This window comes from Oncorhynchus gorbuscha, linkage group LG06 (assembly GCF_021184085.1).
Source record: "Oncorhynchus gorbuscha isolate QuinsamMale2020 ecotype Even-year linkage group LG06, OgorEven_v1.0, whole genome shotgun sequence".
Classification (NCBI taxonomy): domain Eukaryota; kingdom Metazoa; phylum Chordata; class Actinopteri; order Salmoniformes; family Salmonidae; genus Oncorhynchus; species Oncorhynchus gorbuscha.
In genome coordinates this window covers 19,800,726-19,817,862 of record NC_060178.1, presented here as the reverse complement: position 1 = coordinate 19,817,862, position 17,137 = coordinate 19,800,726, and the positions used below count along the sequence as shown (strand labels likewise).

Below are 17,137 nucleotides of genomic sequence, written 5' to 3'. Positions count from 1 at the left end.
CTTGTTTTTTAAAGAAACACTTTTTTTGTCCATTAAAATAACATCAATTTGATCAGAAATACAGTGTAGACATTGCTAATGTTGTAAATTACTATTGTAGCTGGAATATCTACATAAGTGTACAGGGGCCCATTATCAGCAAACAGAAACGGACGCCTCACAAGTCCTCAACTGGCAGATTCATTACATAGTACCCGCAAAACACCAGTCTCAAAGTCAAGGCAGAGTTTAAAGAAAAAGCCATATCTCAGAATGGCCAATAAAAAGAAAAGATTAAGATGGGCAAAAGAACACAGGCACTAGACAGAGGAACTCTGCCTAGAAGGCCAGAGTACCTCTTACTTTTTTTTTATCCCAGCCCCTGCAGGAGGTCTTTTGCCTTTTGGTAGGCTGTCATTGTAAATAAGAATTGGTTCTTTACTGATTTGTCTAGTTAAATGTAAATACATTTATGCACATGTTTTCTTGTGTTCTGAAATGTACACGTAAATAAAATCCGCATCCCCCTCCCCCATCAACAGCAGCTTCAGCATAATCACGAACTTTTTCTATCATTATTCGTTTTTATACCCAGACGAAATCCAGAAAAAAATATGATTTGTAGTGTAATATAAATGATTTGAAACATAACCGTCTCTAAATATATTTATTTTTATGTATTACATTTTTGCGAATCCGCTACTCTCGTTAAAAAATCGTTTAAAGAATAACTGTGTCACGGGGTTGCCCTTCAACGTAGTTATTGAGGTAGCTTAGCCGGTTACTCTTCGTTGTCGAGTTCATTCATTTCATGTGTGCTGTTGCAACTAGCCAGTAAATACACAACGTTAATTCAAGAAATATATAGATTTACCTGTGACACTATGGCTGCTAAGCTATTGCCTGTTTTAAAGTAAGTTCTCGAGAAAGTATAGCTAACAAGCTGGTGAGCAAGTTAACATTTAGCTAGTTGGCTAACTGTAGTAGCTAGCTTTAATTTAGTTTTGAATTTATGTCCATTAGTCTATCCAGCCAGCTAGCTAAACAGCACACGATCTGCTAGTTAACTAGCTAGTAACATGTAGCTAACAACAATAACTGGTTAACGTTAACTAGCAAAGATATGCCAGATAGCTAGCAAACGTTGATGCAATATGTGTGGTGGTTTTCAAGTTATGAATGTACTTATTGTGCATTTAACACGTGAATGTGTTTGTACACTTTCATGCCAGGTGTAACGTTTAACAAGGCATGTTTCTCTGTCATCAAATACGTGGCACTTACCCATCCACTTAGTTGTCTTATCTCAGTGTCGTTCTTTTTCTCTCACAGGTTGGCCACTAAGGTGACTATTGCAGGAGGTGCTTTGTATGTTACCTATGATTCTGGACTATTAGGGGGAAGTGCGCAGGGCTCAGAGGTTCTTGGAAAAGCTAAAGCTGCCATTCCCCCTGCAGTGGATGAGTGGGTGAAGTATTTTGGCTTTGAGGTAAATATGCCTTTATTGTACTGTGATTTAACTGACAGCCAGAATAATGCACTATGGAGTTGAGGGAGGATTAAACGTATATTGTTTTCGTCTAGCTTCCAGCCTTCCCAAAAATGGGATTCTCCCCTGTCGAGGCGTGGAACTCGGGTAAGAAATGGTTGACAGCTGAGTCATAAAGGACTTTTCCAGACTTACAAGTCTAAAATTGAGCAATTTCAAGAGTTTCTGTTATTTCATTCCAGGGGTGCAGTCATCCATATCTGCTCTCTCATCGGGCCCTACAGCATTAGGTGGCTACACCAACCAAGGCTTGCAGTACCTGAAAGACCTCACCAAATGAAAAGTGACATCCTGCAACTAGCAGACATTTTAAGAACCTAATTTCTGTTTTGGATTGGTCCCTATGCAATCACAACCAAATCCTCAGGAGTAACACTGGTGCAAATACATACAGCCCTCCTGTATAAGTTGCTTGCTTTGAAAGCATAGCACATCAACTATAAAATGCAGTGGTACAGTAAATTCAGTGGAATTAAGCCAAGGCCAGTGTTGATTTGTGGAATGTGTAGTTGCTGATAATGCCAGAACTCAATATTTGCATTCTATTGGGATGATAGTAATTTGTCAACACAAGCAGAATGCATTGCTTAATGCTACTTTGAGTAAAAAAAACTATCTGGATACCACAGCAAGACCTGCACCCAAAATAAATTACATTGATTGACATTTAGTGTTATGTCTTGTGTGTATGTTAATTGTACAATTTATTTTTTATCTCAAGGCTGATATATTTGGTATGTTCTGACTTTGACCTGATTCCATATCTATCCCATCCAATACAGAATGTATTGTTTTGCGTATGTGTATATATTATTTAAGAGTGTGAAATAAACCTAAACATGTCCGATATGAGACCTTTGGTGGGATCTGTCTTTACTGATTATGTGCTGTGTACTTTAAATCAGTGTTTCCCCACTGTTTTTGCCCCACCAACTGAATTTTGCTCTGCTCTGAGTACCCTGCCATGTGTATTTTAACAGTAAGCCTATGGCAGGAATCATCAACTATACTTGTAATCGAACCCACAAATGCTGATGCTCCATATACTCAACTTGTCTAAAGAAGGCCAGTTTCATTGCTTCTTTAATCAGAAAATGTTTTCAGCTGTGCTAACATAATTGCAAAAGGGTTTTCTAATGATCAATTAGCCTTTTATAATAAACTTGGATTAGCTAACACAACGTGCCATTGGAACACAGGAGTGATGGTTGCTTATAATGGGCCTCTGTATGTCTATGTAGATATTACATAAATCTGCGGTTTCCAGCTACAATAGTAATAATAATATAATAATAATATATGCCATTTAGCAGACGCTTTTATCCAAAGCGACTTACAGTCATGTGTGCATACATTCTACGTAATTTACAACGTAAAAGATATCTACACTGTATTTCTGAACAATTTGAAGATATTTTAATGGACAATGTGTTCTTTCAAAAACAAGGACATTTCTAAGTGACCCCAAATTTTTGAACAGTAGTGTCTATACAATCAAATGTATTTTTAAAGACCTTTTTACATCATATGTCACAAAGTGCTATACAGAACCCCAGCCTAAAACCCCAAACAGCAATCACTACAGAAGTAGAAGCCGTGCTTTTGGAAAGTAGTAAGACCCCTTGACATTTTCCACATTTTGTTAGGTTATAGCCTTATTCTAAAATTGTTGAAATTGTTTGTTTTTTCCCCCTCATCAATCCGCACACAATACCCCATAATGACAAAGCAAATGCTGTTAAATTTTGGTAATTTATTACAAATACAAAACTGATATCACATTTACATAAGTATTCAGACCCTTTACTCAGTACTTTGTTGAAGCACCATGGGCAGCGATTACAGCCTCGAGTCTTCATGGGTGACGCTACAATCATGGCACACCTGAGTTTCTCTCATTCTACTCTGCAGATCATCTCAAGCTCTGTCAGGTTTGTCACATGCGTCGAATACCTTACAGTGAAACGCTTACTTTACAAGCCCTTAACCAACAATGCAGATGAAGTTATCTGTGGATCTTTAGGGGGGGTATGCAAATTGGAGTGGGTCTAGGGTTTCTGGGATAATGGTGTTGATGTGAGCCATGACCAGCCTTTCAAAGCACTTCATGGCTACAGACGTGAGTGCTACGGGTCGGTAATCCTTTAGGTAGGTTACCTTAGTGTTCTTGGGCACAGGGACAATGGTGGTCTGCTTGAAACATGTTGGTGTTACAGACTCGGACAGGGAGAGGTTGAAAGTGTCAGTGAAGACACTTGCCAGTTGGTCAGCACATGCTCAAGAGTATAAGTCCTGGTAATCTGCCTGGCCCCGCGGCCTTGTGAATGTTGACCTGTTTAAAGGCCCTACATCAGCTGCGGCGAGCATGATCACACAGTCTGCGGAACAGCTGATGCCCTCATGCATGTTTGAGTGTTACTTACCTCGAAGCGAGCATAGAAGTAATTTAGCTAGTCTGGTAGGCTTGTGTCACTGGGCAGCTCTCGGCTGTGCTTTCTTTTGTAGTCTAATAGTTTGCAATCCCTGCCACATCCAACGTGCGTCGGAGCCGGTGTAGTATGATTCAATCTTAGTCCTGTATTGATGCTTTGCCTTTGATGGTTCACCGGAGGGCATAGCGGGATTTCTTATCAGCTTCCGGGTTAGAGTCCCGCTCCTTGAAAGCGGCAGCTCTACCCTTTAGCTCAGTGCGGATGTTGCCTGTCTTGGCTGTGTGCTTAGGGTTGTTGTCTTGTTGGAAGGTGAACCTTCGCCCAAGCTCGAGGTCCTGAGTGCTCTGGAGCAGGTTTTCATTAAGGATCTCTGTACTTTGCTCTATTCATCTTTGCCTCAATCCTGACTAGTTTCCCAGTCCCTGCAGCTGAAAAACATGCTTCACCATAGTGATGTTGACAGGTATCCTCCAGACGTGGCACTTGGCATTCACGCCAAAAAATACAAACTTGGTTTCCTCAGACCAGAGAATCTTATTTCTCATGGTCTGAGAGTCTTTGGCCAACTCCAAGCGGGCTGTCATGTGCCTTTTACTAAGGAGTGGCTTCCATCTGGCCACACTACCATAAAGACCTACTTGGTGGAGTGCTGCAGAGTTGGTTGGCTTTCTGGAAGGTTCTCCCATCTCCACAGAGGAACTCTACAATTCTGTCAGTGACCATCGGGTTCTTGGTCACCTCCCTGACCAAGGCCCTTCTCCCCCGATTGCTCAGTTTGACCAGGTGGCCAGCTCTTGGTGGTTCCAAACTTATTCCATTTAAGAATGATGGAGGCCACTGTGTTCTTAGGAACCTTCAATGCTGTGGAAATGTTTTCCCCAGATCTGTGCCTCGACACAATCCTGTCTTGGCACTCTACGGACAATTCCTTCGACCTCATTGCTTGGTTCTTGCTCTGACATGCTCTGTCAAATTATAGACAGGTGTGGGCCTTTCCAAATCATGTCCAATCAATTGAATTTACCACAGGCAGACTCCAATCACATCATGGATGATCAATAGAATCAGGATGCACCTGAGCTCAATTTCAAGTCTCATGGCAAAGGGTCTGAATACATATGTAAATAAGATGTGGTTTTTTTTTCATAAATTTGTTAACATTTCCAAAAACCTGTTTTCGTGTTGTCATTATGGGGTATTGTGTGTAGATGGTGAGGAAATTGTTTTATTTAATTTATTTCAGAATAAGGCTGTAACGTAACAAAATGTGGAAAAGGGGGTCTGAATACTTCCCGACGGCACTGTACAGTATGATCACATATCTCTCTTATGTGTGGGAATACTTTGGAACAGATTTCCAAAATTAAAATCACTGGTAACTGATTTGCTGGTATTTTTACAGCCTTATGTCTAAAATACAAAATATATATATGATTTGGGGGACAAATAAAAACCCCTGCGGGCCGCCAGGTGGGGAACCCTGGCCTATGGTCTAATGCGTCTTCTCATGTACTCCCTGTGGAAAGGCCAAGTACCCCGAGGGGGCCTTGTACCCCTGGTTGGAAACCACTAAGATATGTCATAGCCTACTTAGGTAAAGTACTTGGATATGAGGTTGGGCCAGTAGTATTATTAATTACATTCTACAATGTATACTGCCTCAAAGTCCTGTAGTTTGAGGGAGTGGGGGGTTTAAAAGTGTGTCAAATTTAATCACAACTACATCATTCTGAACCTAAATCACATCCAATGGGTGAAAAATGGCAGAGGAAAGGGATGTGCAAAAAAACACACAAAAAAAACATTTATTACTCATGACGTAACAATTACACAAATGTGTTGTTGATTGCTACAACTCCAGACCTGGGAGGAGTAAAAAAAGAAATGCACAATAACAGAAGAGTACACACAATCTTTTGGAGTTTCATTTTACTGTACATAGAAACACCACAACACAAATGGTGGTGATACAAGTAGCATTGAGAGGTTGGTTGTTTAGCAACAAAACCGACACGTACGCAACTATGGGGCAAAACATACACGGTTGGCTTAGATTTTTGACAAACTATATTTTGTTTCCAATGTTTACTGAAAACAAATGTGAACAATGAGCACTTGTGTGGGGTCAATTTCACGCCATATGTATTGAATTCAAAATCAAATATACCGTGAACATGAAAAATAAAGTTGAGAATGTAAACATGTTTTTGAGGATGGGTGAAATAATGGATGTTGAAATCAAAAACCAAACAATTGAAAGCAAAATGTATATAATTGTAAACAAAAATAAGACATCAGAAGCAAAACCCAAAAACTTGGAAGCAAATGATTTTAAAGCGAGAGGATAACTCTATGACAAATGGTAAAAAATATATACATTTGAAAACTAATGCAAAAATCGTTTTCAGTTCAACTTTCCTAGCAACTAATCCTGTTGAATACATTTAGCCTAGGCTCTTGCCTGCATGTACTACCTGTTGGTTACACTACTCGTATCTTTGCTTTTGTTGGCTGTTTCTTTGCTTTCACTGCTAGTCTTTTCGATTGCGAGTTTTGAAATTATTTTTCCGTGAAGGGCGGGGTTTAGAGGGAGGTGTTCATTGATTGGGTTAAGACGAACCGTCACTCCAAAACTAGTGAACCAATGGAGACTCATTGTCTACGCATCCCTCTAAACCCTGCCCTTCACTGAAAAATAATGCCAAAAATTGCAATCGAAAAGACTGGTAGTGAAAGCAAAAGAAACGGACATCGAAAGAAAAGATACGATTTGTGCAACAAAAAGGTAGCACATGCAGGCAAGAGCTTAGGCAAAATGTATTCAACGGGATTGATCGAACATTTAACCGAAAACGATTTTTGCATTAGTTTTCAAGTAAAAAAAATATATAATTTGTCTTGGAGTTTTTGCTCTCGCTTTAAAATGATTTGCTTTAAAGTTTTTGATGTATTATTTTTGTTTACAACTCTATACATTTTGCTTTCAACTGTTTGGTTTTTGATCAACATCTATTATTTCACCCGTTCTCAAAAATATGTTAACATTCTCAACTTTATTTTTCATGTTCACGTTTTTTTATTATTTTTTTTATTCACATATGGTGTGAAATTGACCCCATACACATGTCCCTCAAATATAACGTTACAGAATATTAGCATAGATGTGAAATCAGTCAAAACGCCTCAAAACAAGACATGGTATCAAGAACTAGATAAAACGAGCCACCTACGGATTCCAAACGTGGCATGTTCTTGTCATTGTTGCTAGCTATCTGACCATCCAGAATCACAACACACTGTCTTCTGCCCCATGGAAGCGTGCACATCGTTTTCGTGACGTCAGCTAACCCGTCTATAGATAAGCCCTGACAATTTAGTTTTTTTACAGTCACATTTTCTAGCTAAACATTTTACTAAAATTGGACTGCAAAGACTGCCACAAAATTATCTTCCAGATATATCACATTATACCTCTGCAACTGTCATAACCAATATGCTTGGTTGCATTCAAGTTATGCATGCAAATCTGACAATAAAAGGCTACATTTATACTGGCAGCCCAATTCAGTATTTTGTCCCTGCTAATTGGACTTTTCACTTCAGATCTTTTTCAGAGATCATCTGATTAGTCAAAAGACCAATTTGTGAAAAACAAGATCAGAATTGGGCTACCTGTCTAAACACAGCCTAAGTACAATTACCCCTATGCACCATGGACCAATGTACTGTGTAAAAAGATAGACTGGATACCCTGGAGTGGTGAGTAGGACAGGAGACTGTAAATCTGAATTCTCCTAGCCAGTCCATTTGAGTTTTGGACTTACTGGGATTACATTACGGAGTGTAGCTCTCAAATCTTTAAAATAAGATTAAAAAGTGAAAAGGCCTAAGGATCTTTTGGAAGCTGTCTTTTCTGCATTTCTCTAGGTGAGATTTGTAGATGAGTTTTAAAGCTGGTGTTTCAATGGGATATTTACAATATAAAGGAAGTAATCACAACAGCATACATTTACAACACAATCTAAAGTTACAGATTAAATACTGTATAACGTGTTATAAATGTTTTATTTTCTCCATGCGTTTTACCATTATGGCTTACCATTGCTACAGTATACCACTTGTTGTTGGTCATGGATGTTATATTGGGGGAAATTATTGTATACTGCAGTAACTGCCAACATTGCACATATTCTCTAATACAAACCGACAATAGCAACAACCTTGTCACTCACGTTTGTTTCTTTCGAGCATTTTTTACTTTTACTAATACTGACCAAATAGTGGCTTTAACATTAAACAGAATAAAATTGTGAGAGGTTAGCAAATATATAGAGTATGGCAACATGATCAGCCTGAAGGCACTTTATGATGCTTGTTTGTTTTCTACTGAAGATCAGAATGTAGTGTAAAGTCCTGCCTCTATTCTACTCCTCAAGCTTATCATACAGTCTGATGATGTTTTGAACATGTCAGGTATCGTCAGGGCCAGGAGTTTTCCTGATCTGGACAAGTCATCAGGTTGTGTGGTCAAGACGAAATCCTGGCCATAACTTTATGAAGACCTGTATTCCTTGTTTCTAACAAGTCTTGATTCAGCATTATGAATGTTATATTAGGCAGGTCAAAATAGTGTTTGAACCATCACCACACAGCAGTGCTTCTCAACTCCAGTTGTCCAATAACCCCAACAGCAAACATTTTTGTTGTAGCCCTGGATAAGCACACAGATTCCAATGGTTAACTAAGCGTCAAGCCCTCAATGAGTTGAATCAGGTGAGGTTGTTCGGGCCAACAACAAAATGGTGTGCTGTTCGGGGTACTCGGGGACTGGAGTTGGGAGACACTGCTATACACTACTCCTAGGCCAGTGCAACCCAGTGCTATGAATCCAATGATAGCACTGTGGGTTTATCAAGGAATGATTGTCTATGAACTGACTGACAAAGCAAACAAAGTTAGTTGCCTATTGATAAAGACAACAAAATAATGTATTGATGCTTTCAGGGGCATCACAGCTTACTGCATTTCACTTTCAGAGCTAACACTTCACTGAACAAAACAGCTCAAACTAGTCTCTACAAAGATTCACTTATACATCATGCTCGCTGTTTGGCCATTCAAGGACCAAATATGATGGTGGTCCTGTGTAGCTCAGTTGGTAGAGCATGGCGCTTGTAACGCCAGGGTAGTGGGTTCGATCCCCGGGACCACCCATACGTAGAATGTATGCACACCTGACTGTAAGTCGCTTTGGATAAAAGCGTCTGCTAAATGGCATATATTATTATTATTATTATTATTATTACTTGGGCCAGCTTTTAGTTTTATAATATATAATTCAGTTCTGCTTTGAATTAAGCATCAGGATGTGGGAAACAATTGAAATGTGGTCATTCTTGCACTATACTGTACGTCTGTCATAGGGCCAGGTGCACTCCTGGACTGTCCAAGATGTGAGTCTGTCATAGGGCAAGGTGCACTCCTGGACTGTCCAAGATGTGAGTCTGTCATAGGGCAAGGTGCACTCCTGGACTGTCCAAGATGTGAATCTGTCATAGGGCAAGGTGCACTCCTGGACTGTCCAAGATGTGAGTCTGTCACAGGGAAAGGTACACTCCTGGACTGTCCAAGATGTGAGTCTGTCATAGGGCAAGGTGCACTCCTGGACTGTCCAAGATGTGAATCTGTCATAGGGCAAGGTGCACTCCTGGACTGTCCAAGATGTGAGTGTGTCATAGGGCAAGGTGCACTCCTGGACTGTCCAAGATGTGAATCTGTCATAGGGCAAGGTGCACTCCTGGACTGTCCAAGATGTGAGTCTACGGTGGAGCACAACCAGGAAATGGGGTAAAAAGGTCCTTCCAAGTGTACACGTTCCCACCCTCCTCCTAATGGCCTACAATATCATTGCTACAGTTCTGCCCTGCATATCATAGAACTAGATTCAATGTGGACTAATAGATTGCACTTCCTGAATGACAAAGCATAACTGTTAAACCCTCCAGGGCCTTTAGGCAGTTGGAGAGATAGAGAGAGCAGGATAAGTGAAAAGTAAGCGATGGAGTGAGTAAACAAGTGTCCTATGTGGTCTTGACCAGGTCGTAGACATGGATGTGAAAGTCATCGTCGTATTTGATGTAGTATACAGAGGGCTTGGCAGGGACTTGGTAGATCACTAGGCCTGTTCGCTTCACACCTTTGTCAGTAACATACTCCACCTGCTTACCCACAAGACTCTCAGTGTCCTCGCCTGGCTTTCGGTCGGCCGGAAGCAAGTGCTTATTTTCTAGAGGGAAAAACAATGAATAATGTCAATGCTAGGAGTCTGTTCTTGAAATCTGCTTAGGGGAATTATCAAAATATGTTACGCTTATAAGTATTCATCGATAAATATTTGTCCTTTCTACAAGAACAAACACATCAAATACTGTAAATACTGTTATAAGTAACCCTCCTAAATCCACTATCTTATAATTGGTGTGTAAAGAATAAACAAGTTCTACTCTGTAATCAGCCTCTCTCCAGTTCTCTGTAGGGGGAAGTATCTGAACACTGCTGCAGGTGGAGATGCTACTGAAGCTGAGAAATGGTCAATACCTGCTTCAGGTAAGATCCTGAGATCTCCCTCGGCATAGTCGTCCCACAGCTGGTACATGTATAGCACTGGGTCCTTCTCATAGGTGATGTAATACCAGTTAGTCATAATGGGAGCCCTGGAGAGGACCATGCCTCGCCACTCGTTCTTCTCTCCATCCTCCTTCTCAAAAAGGTGCTCCACCGCTTTGCCTACCAAATCCTCTGCCCCGTGAGGAACCTTGATCTTGTTGTTGACTGAGGAAGCAGATAAGTGTCATCAAGACAGAGACCAACATCGCATAACCACTGTGTCCCTGCTGTCTGATCATGCAGTAGCATGTATGCAGTAAGAACACGTCATAACCTGTGCAAACCAAATGATGAAGTCTTTGCATTACTCAGAGCAGAGGATATGAAGCCTGGTCTAAAAAAGGAGCCAAACCCATCACATTTACAACACTCACCAAGTTTATCTGTGAGAACCTGTAGATTAGACACCCTTTCGTCCTTGAATAGCTCGATGCCGTAGACACAGTCAAACCCGTCGTACTTGACCATGAATAGTGAGGGGTTGACATTGAGACGGTCCAGGACGGTGCCTTTCCATTTGCTCTGGTTGCCCTTCTCCCTCCAGGTGTGTTGTATTCTCACTCCCAGGAGACTGTTGGGGTCAGGGTTCATCACTGTGGTGTCACTCAGCTCCCCGCTACTCCGCTTTCTGGGGACACAATTTATGTATGTCATAGTTGGATATGCAAACTCATAGGATAATTTCACAAGGAAGCGGGACATATCTTATATGTTGTTATGAGAGTTAAACAATTCATATTTTCTCATAAGTGAAGCCTAGTGTAGTTTACCCTAACAGTCTGGAAAGAGGAAAATTCCAAAGTGTGCATGTCAAGATACCATATTTACAGAAAACTACATGTTTACACATACCTGCCCCTTTTCTTGGACATGCCTCCACAAATTCAAATACTGCTGAGGGAAGAAACAGATAGAAATGTTCAGAGATTGGGAGAAAAACAGCCATTTTCGGGAAAAAAAAGAGACTGAGCTGTTATGTATACAGTAGTGGTTGAGACAGACAACCAGAGCAGCCAATGGCTTAGCATGTCTGAATAACTTCCTGGTTATTTCCTTGTATGCATTGCATCCATGGAGGTCACTGCAACCAATGCAGAACAAAACTGCCGCAGTTATACATCTTTACCCCACATTTCATAATCTATAATAATACATGTAACTAACTATTTGATGATACACGACCGGGATCAGGAAACACAAACTCATAGACTGCAAATTGGCTATGAGAGATCAAGAGAAGTGCTATTCAACTTCAAGAAAAATACGTCAGCCAACACCACTGTATCCCACATGCATAAATGAGAGGAGTGTAGCCAATGTAAATTCGCCACAACGATTGTATCACAAATGTAACATCGTCAATGTTACTATGTGACCCAGAGCTAGCCTACCGCACACACTGCTGATGAGACATGGAAAATGCGCGCCACAAGCACTGCTTGATCGTAATAGGTTATCAATTATTATTGTATCGATGTCAACTCCACGACATGCTGTTGTTCGGCGCACAAGCAAATGTAAATCTGTGCTAATGTCCCCGATACATAATCTATAACACGATGGATTCTCTCCCATAAATATCATATTACCTGTACACGAATTTCATGCCAAAACGACTAAATACTTCCAACAGAGAAACGCACACTACCGTCAATGCAAACCTTGCGAAACCTATGGAAAATGGGAGGATACTTCCGTGGGAAAACAATAACTACAGCCCCCATAGAACCTCGAGGCGCGATGTCCGTTGATAGGTAGGTGAAAGTCAGCGCAATGAACAATGGGAATTGCTGTCATTGTGGTGGTGAACGCAGGTTTCGTTCAGGCTCGTTCTACGAAAATGGTGGCTTTTTGAACCAGACAACTTTAATATATATATAAAAATAACCTATATATATATATATATATATATATATATATATATATATATGTTATTTTTTTAACCAAAACTTATAGTCAGGTAATAGTTAACCCCTTTACATTATCTTAATGTATTTTATATTTTTACTACATTAATTACAAATAAAATGCTTATGCTGCCTTTTTGTCACTGGTGTTACAATTATTTTACATTATTTTCCATAACGATGGCTAACTGTGAACATCAAATCAAATGTTATTATAGCTATGTGTCTGGCTAGACTGTAAACTCTCCTTCCAGGCTCATATTAAGCATCTCCAATCCAAAGTTAAATCTAGAATCGGCTGCCTATTTCACAACAAAGCCTCCTTCACTCATGCTGCCAAACATACCCTTGTAAAACTGATGATCCTACCGATCCTTGACTTCGGCGATGTCATATACGAAATAGCCTCCAACACTCTACTCAGATCATTGAATGCAGTCTGTCACAGTGCCATCCGTTTTGTCACCAAAGCCCCATATACTACTCACCACTCGACCTGTATGCTTTCGTTGGCTGGTCCTCCCTACATATTTGTCACCAAATCCACTGGCTCCAGGTCATCTATTTGTTTTTGCTAGGTATAGCTCTGCCTTATCTCAGCTCACTGGTCACCATAGCACCCAATACACCCACCCAGAGCACGCGCTCCAGCAAGTATATTTCACTGGTCATCCACAAAGCCAAATCCCCCCATGGCCGCATTTAATTCCAGTTCTCTGCTGCCAATGACTGGAACGAACAACAAAAATCACAGGAATCTCCTCACTAACTTTAAGCGTCAGCTGTCAGAGCAGCTAACCGATCGCTGCAGCTGTACACATCCCATCTGTAAATAGCCCATCCAACTAACAACCTACAGTGCCTTGCGAAAGTATTCGGCCCCCTTGAACTTTGCGACCTTTTGCCACATTTCAGGCTTCAAACATAAAGATATAAAACTGTATTTTTTCGTGAAAAATCAACAACAAATGGGACACAATCATGAAGTGGAACAACATTTATTGGATATTTCAAACTTTTTTAACAAATCAAAAACTGAAAAATTGGGCGTGCAAAATTATTCAGCCCCCTTAAGTTAATACTTTGTAGCGCCACCTTTTGCTGCGATTACAGCTGTAAGTCGCTTGGGGTATGTCTCTATCAGTTTTGCACATCGAGAGACTGAAATTTTTTCCCATTCCTCCTTGCAAAACAGCTCGAGCTCAGTGAGGTTGGATGGTAAATACGGCTGCTAGAATCCTGACTAGAACCAAAAAATTTGATCATATTACTCCAGTGCTAGCCTCTCTACACTGGCTTCCTGTCAAAGCAAGGGCTGATTTTCAAGGTTTTACTGCTAACCTACAAAGCATTACATGGGCTTGCTCCTACCTACCTCTCTGATTTGGTCCTCCATCTTCCCATACCTATACATCGCTACGGTCACAAGACGCAGGCCTCCTAATTGTCCCTAGAATTTTAAGCAAACAGCTGGAGGCAGGGCTTTCTCCTATAGAGCTCCATTTTTATGGAACGGTCTGCCTACCCATGTCAGAGACGCAAACTGGTCTCAACCTTTAAGTCTTTACTGAAGACTCATCTCTTCAGTGGGTCATATGATTGAGTGTAGTCTGGCCCAGGAGTGGGAAGGTGAACGGAAAGGCTCTGGAGCAGAGTCTCCCAACCGCCCTTGCTGTCTCTGCCTGGCCGGTTCCCCTTTTTCCACTGGGATTCTCTGCCTCTAACCCTGTTACGGGGGCTGAGTCACTGGCTTGCTGGGGCTCTCTCGTGCCGTCCCTGGGGGGGGATCGTCACCTGGGTGGGTCGATTCACTGTTGTGGTCGGCCTGTCTGATGCTCTCCCCCACCCCTTGGGTTATACCGTGTCGGAGATCTTTGTGGGCTATACTGGTGCCTTGTCTCAGGATGGTAAGTTGGTGGTTGAAGATTTCCCTCTGAAGTGGTGTGGGGGCTGTGCTTTGGCAAAGTGGGTGTGGTTATATCCTTCCTGTTTGTCCCTGTCCGGGGGTGTCCTCGGATGGGGCCACAGTGTCTCCTGATTCCCCTCCTGTCTCAGCCTCCAGTATTTATGCTGCAGTAGTTTATGTGTCGGGGGCTAGGATCAGTTTGTTTATCTGAGTCTTCTCCTGTCCTATTCGGTGTCCTGTATAAATCTAAGTGTGCGATTTGTAATTTCTCTCACTATTGGCCTCTTTTTCTTTCTCTCTCTTGGAGGACCTGAGCCCTAGAACCATGCCCCAGGACTACCTGACATGATGACTCCTTGCTGTCCCCAGTCCACCTGGCCATGCTGCTGCTCCAGTTTCAACTGGCCTGGGCCCTAGGACCATGTCCCAGGACTACCTGACATGAGGACTCACTGCTGTCCCCAGTCCACCTGGCCATGCTCCTGCTCCAGTTTCAACTGTTCTGCCTTACTATTATTCAACCATGCTGGTCATTTATGAACATTTGAACATCTTGGCCACATTCTGTTATAATCTCCACTGGCACAGCCAGAAGAGGACTGGCCACCCCACATATGCTCTCTCTAATTTCTCTTTCTTTCTCTTCTCGGAGGACCTGAGCCCTAGGACCGTGCCCCAGGACTACCTGACATGATGGCTCCTTGCTGTCCCCAGTCCATCTGACTGTGCTGCTGCTCCAGTTTCAACTGTTCTGCCTTATTATTATTTGACCATGCTGGTCATTTATGAACATTTGAACATCTTGGTCATGTTCTGTTATAATCTCTACCCGGCACAGCCAGAAGAGGACTGGCCACCCCACATAGCCCGGTTCCTCTCTAGGTTTCTTCCTAGGTTTTGGCCTTTCTAGGGAGTTTTTCCTAGCCACCGTGCTTTTACACCTGCATTGTTTGCTGTTTGGGGTTTTAGGCTGGGTTTCTGTACAGCACTTTGAGATATCAGCTGATGTACGAAGGGCTATATAAATAAATTTGATTTGATTTGATTTGAGAGCATTTGTGAACAGCAGTTTTCGGTTCTTTCCACAGATTCTCGATTGGATTCAGGTCTGGACTTTGACTTGGCCATTCTAACACATGGATATGTTTATTTTTGAACCATTCCATTGTAGATTTTGCTTTATGTTTTGGATCATTGTCTTGTTGGAAGACAAATCTCCATCCCAGTCTCAGGTCTTTTGCAGACTCCATCAGGTTTTCTTCCAGAATGGTCCTGTATTTGGCTCCATCCATCTTCCCATCAATTTTAACCATCTTCCCTGTCCCTGCTAAAGAAAAGCAGGCCCAAACCATGATGCTGCCACCACCATGTTTGACAGTGGGGATGGTGTGCTCAGGGTGTTGCTTTTACGCCAAACATAACGTTTTGCATTGTTGCCAAAAAGTTCAATTTTGGTTTCATCTGACCAGAGCACCTTCTTCCACATGTTTGGTGTGTCTCCCAGGTGGCTTGTGGCAAACTTTAAACAACACTTTTTATGGATATCTTTAAGAAATGGCTTTCTTCTTGCCACTCTTCCATAAAGGCCAGATTTGTGCAATATACAACTGATTGTTGTCCTATGGACAGAGTCTCCCAACTCAGCTGTAGATCTTTGCAGTTCATCCAGAGTGATCATGGCCTCTTGGCTGCATCTCTGATCAGTCTTCTCCTTGTAAGAGCTGAAAGTTTAGAGGGACGGCCAGGTCTTGGTAGATTTGCAGTGGTCTGATACTCCTTCCATTTCAATATTATCGCTTGCACAGTGCTCCTTGGGATGTTTAAAGCTTGGGAAATCTTTTTGTATCCAAATCCGGCTTTAAACTTCTTCACAACAGTATCTCGGACCTGCCTGGTGTGTTCCTTGTTCTTCATGATGCTCTCTGCGCTTTTAACGGACCTCTGAGACTATCACAGTGCAGGTGCATTTATACGGAGACTAGATTACACACTGGTGGATTGTATTTATCATCATTAGTCATTTAGGACAACATTGGATCATTCAGAGATCCTAACTGAACTTCTGGAGAGAGTTTCCTGCACTGAAAGTAAAGGGGCTGAATAATTTTGCACGCCCAATTTTTCAGTTTTTGATTTGTTCAAAAAGTTTGAAATATCCAATAAATGTCGTTCCACTTCATGATTGTGCCCACTTGTTGTTGATTCATCACAAAAAAATACAGTTGTATATCTTTATGTTTGAAGCCTGCAATGTGGCAAAAGGTCGCAAAGTTCAAGGGGGCCGAATACTTTCGCAAGGCACTGTACCTCATCCCCATATGTGTTTTTGTTTTTCTGCTCTTTTGCACACCAGTATTTTAACGTGAACATCATCATCTGCACATATATAACTCCAGTGTAAACTGATAAATTGTAATTTCTTCACCACTATTGGCCTATTTATTGCCTTACCTCATTACTTCATTTGCACACACTGTATACAGATTTTTCTATTGTGTTATTGACTGTATGTTTGTTTATCCCATGTGTAACTTTGTGATGTTGTTTTTGTCGCACTGCTTTGCTTTATCTTGGCCAGGTTGCAGTTGTAAATGAGAACTTGTTTTCAACTGGCCTACCTGGTCAAATAAAGGTGAAATATATATTTTTAGTTAGTCACATGCACCGAATACAAAAGGCGTAGACCTTACACTGAAAT

The 17,137-nt window shown here is 41.4% G+C and overlaps 2 protein-coding genes across 3 annotated transcripts; one reads left to right on the top strand and one right to left on the bottom strand.

Moving 5' to 3' along the window:
- Positions 1 to 705: 705 nt before the first annotated feature.
- LOC124037038 (MICOS complex subunit MIC13-like) lies at positions 706 to 2,380 on the top strand. Its single transcript, XM_046351660.1, has 4 exons — positions 706 to 892; positions 1,312 to 1,468; positions 1,564 to 1,615; positions 1,711 to 2,380. Exons 1-4 carry the CDS (start codon positions 864 to 866, stop codon positions 1,806 to 1,808), a joined length of 336 nt encoding a protein of 111 aa, XP_046207616.1. The 5' UTR covers positions 706 to 863; the 3' UTR covers positions 1,809 to 2,380.
- Positions 2,381 to 5,749: 3,369 nt separating this feature from the next.
- Positions 5,750 to 12,333, bottom strand: LOC124037653 (spindlin-Z-like). Of its 2 annotated transcripts, none has more exons than XM_046352580.1 (5): positions 12,216 to 12,333; positions 11,479 to 11,517; positions 11,001 to 11,254; positions 10,558 to 10,791; positions 5,750 to 10,246 (listed from the first exon to the last, which is right to left on the bottom strand). In XM_046352580.1, the coding sequence occupies exons 2-5, from the start codon at positions 11,496 to 11,498 to the stop codon at positions 10,041 to 10,043; spliced, it is 714 nt and encodes a 237-aa protein (XP_046208536.1). In that variant the 5' UTR covers positions 11,499 to 11,517; positions 12,216 to 12,333; the 3' UTR covers positions 5,750 to 10,040. The 2 variants fall into 2 exon arrangements, with proteins under 2 accessions (XP_046208536.1, XP_046208535.1); XM_046352579.1 differs by having other exon boundaries at positions 11,479 to 11,520; positions 12,216 to 12,332.
- Positions 12,334 to 17,137: the final 4,804 nt, after the last annotated feature.